The following is a 262-nucleotide window of genomic DNA, read 5'->3' as shown; positions in this document are numbered from 1 at the left end:
TTCTTACAAAACTCAAAATACGAAAATCCCTCACCGATATGACCATAGGAAATCTATGGGGTAAACCATCAGTCCATGCATCTGTACATCTATGCATGCATACATACATACATCTATACATCTATACTTGCATCTGCAGTCACAGACAATAACTCCATCTGTGTACATGCTTGCATGCATGCATGCGCACTGATTGACGGGTGTATCCCTTTTGTGTAGAGTAGGATGCACAGTGAGACTGGATATTCTTTACTCCTTTGCC

At 41.2% G+C, this 262-nt stretch overlaps 1 protein-coding gene across 1 annotated transcript in view; it reads left to right on the top strand.

The window, feature by feature from the left end:
- EMH_0052150 (Dynein heavy chain, related) overlaps positions 1-262 on the top strand; it is a gene marked incomplete at both ends in the record, with an annotated part of 8197 nt that overhangs the window by 5314 nt on the left and 2621 nt on the right. The window contains one exon of the mRNA XM_013496844.1: positions 220-262. Within this exon, the coding sequence (XP_013352298.1) occupies positions 220-262 (43 nt within the window). The remainder of the gene's footprint in view (positions 1-219) is intronic.

This window comes from Eimeria mitis, genomic scaffold (genome assembly GCF_000499745.2).
Source record: "Eimeria mitis Houghton genomic scaffold, Emh_scaff2328, whole genome shotgun sequence".
NCBI lineage: Eukaryota > Apicomplexa > Conoidasida > Eucoccidiorida > Eimeriidae > Eimeria > Eimeria mitis.
The sequence above is the reverse complement of the archived record's forward strand: the minus strand, read 5'-3'. Positions and strand labels throughout refer to the sequence as shown.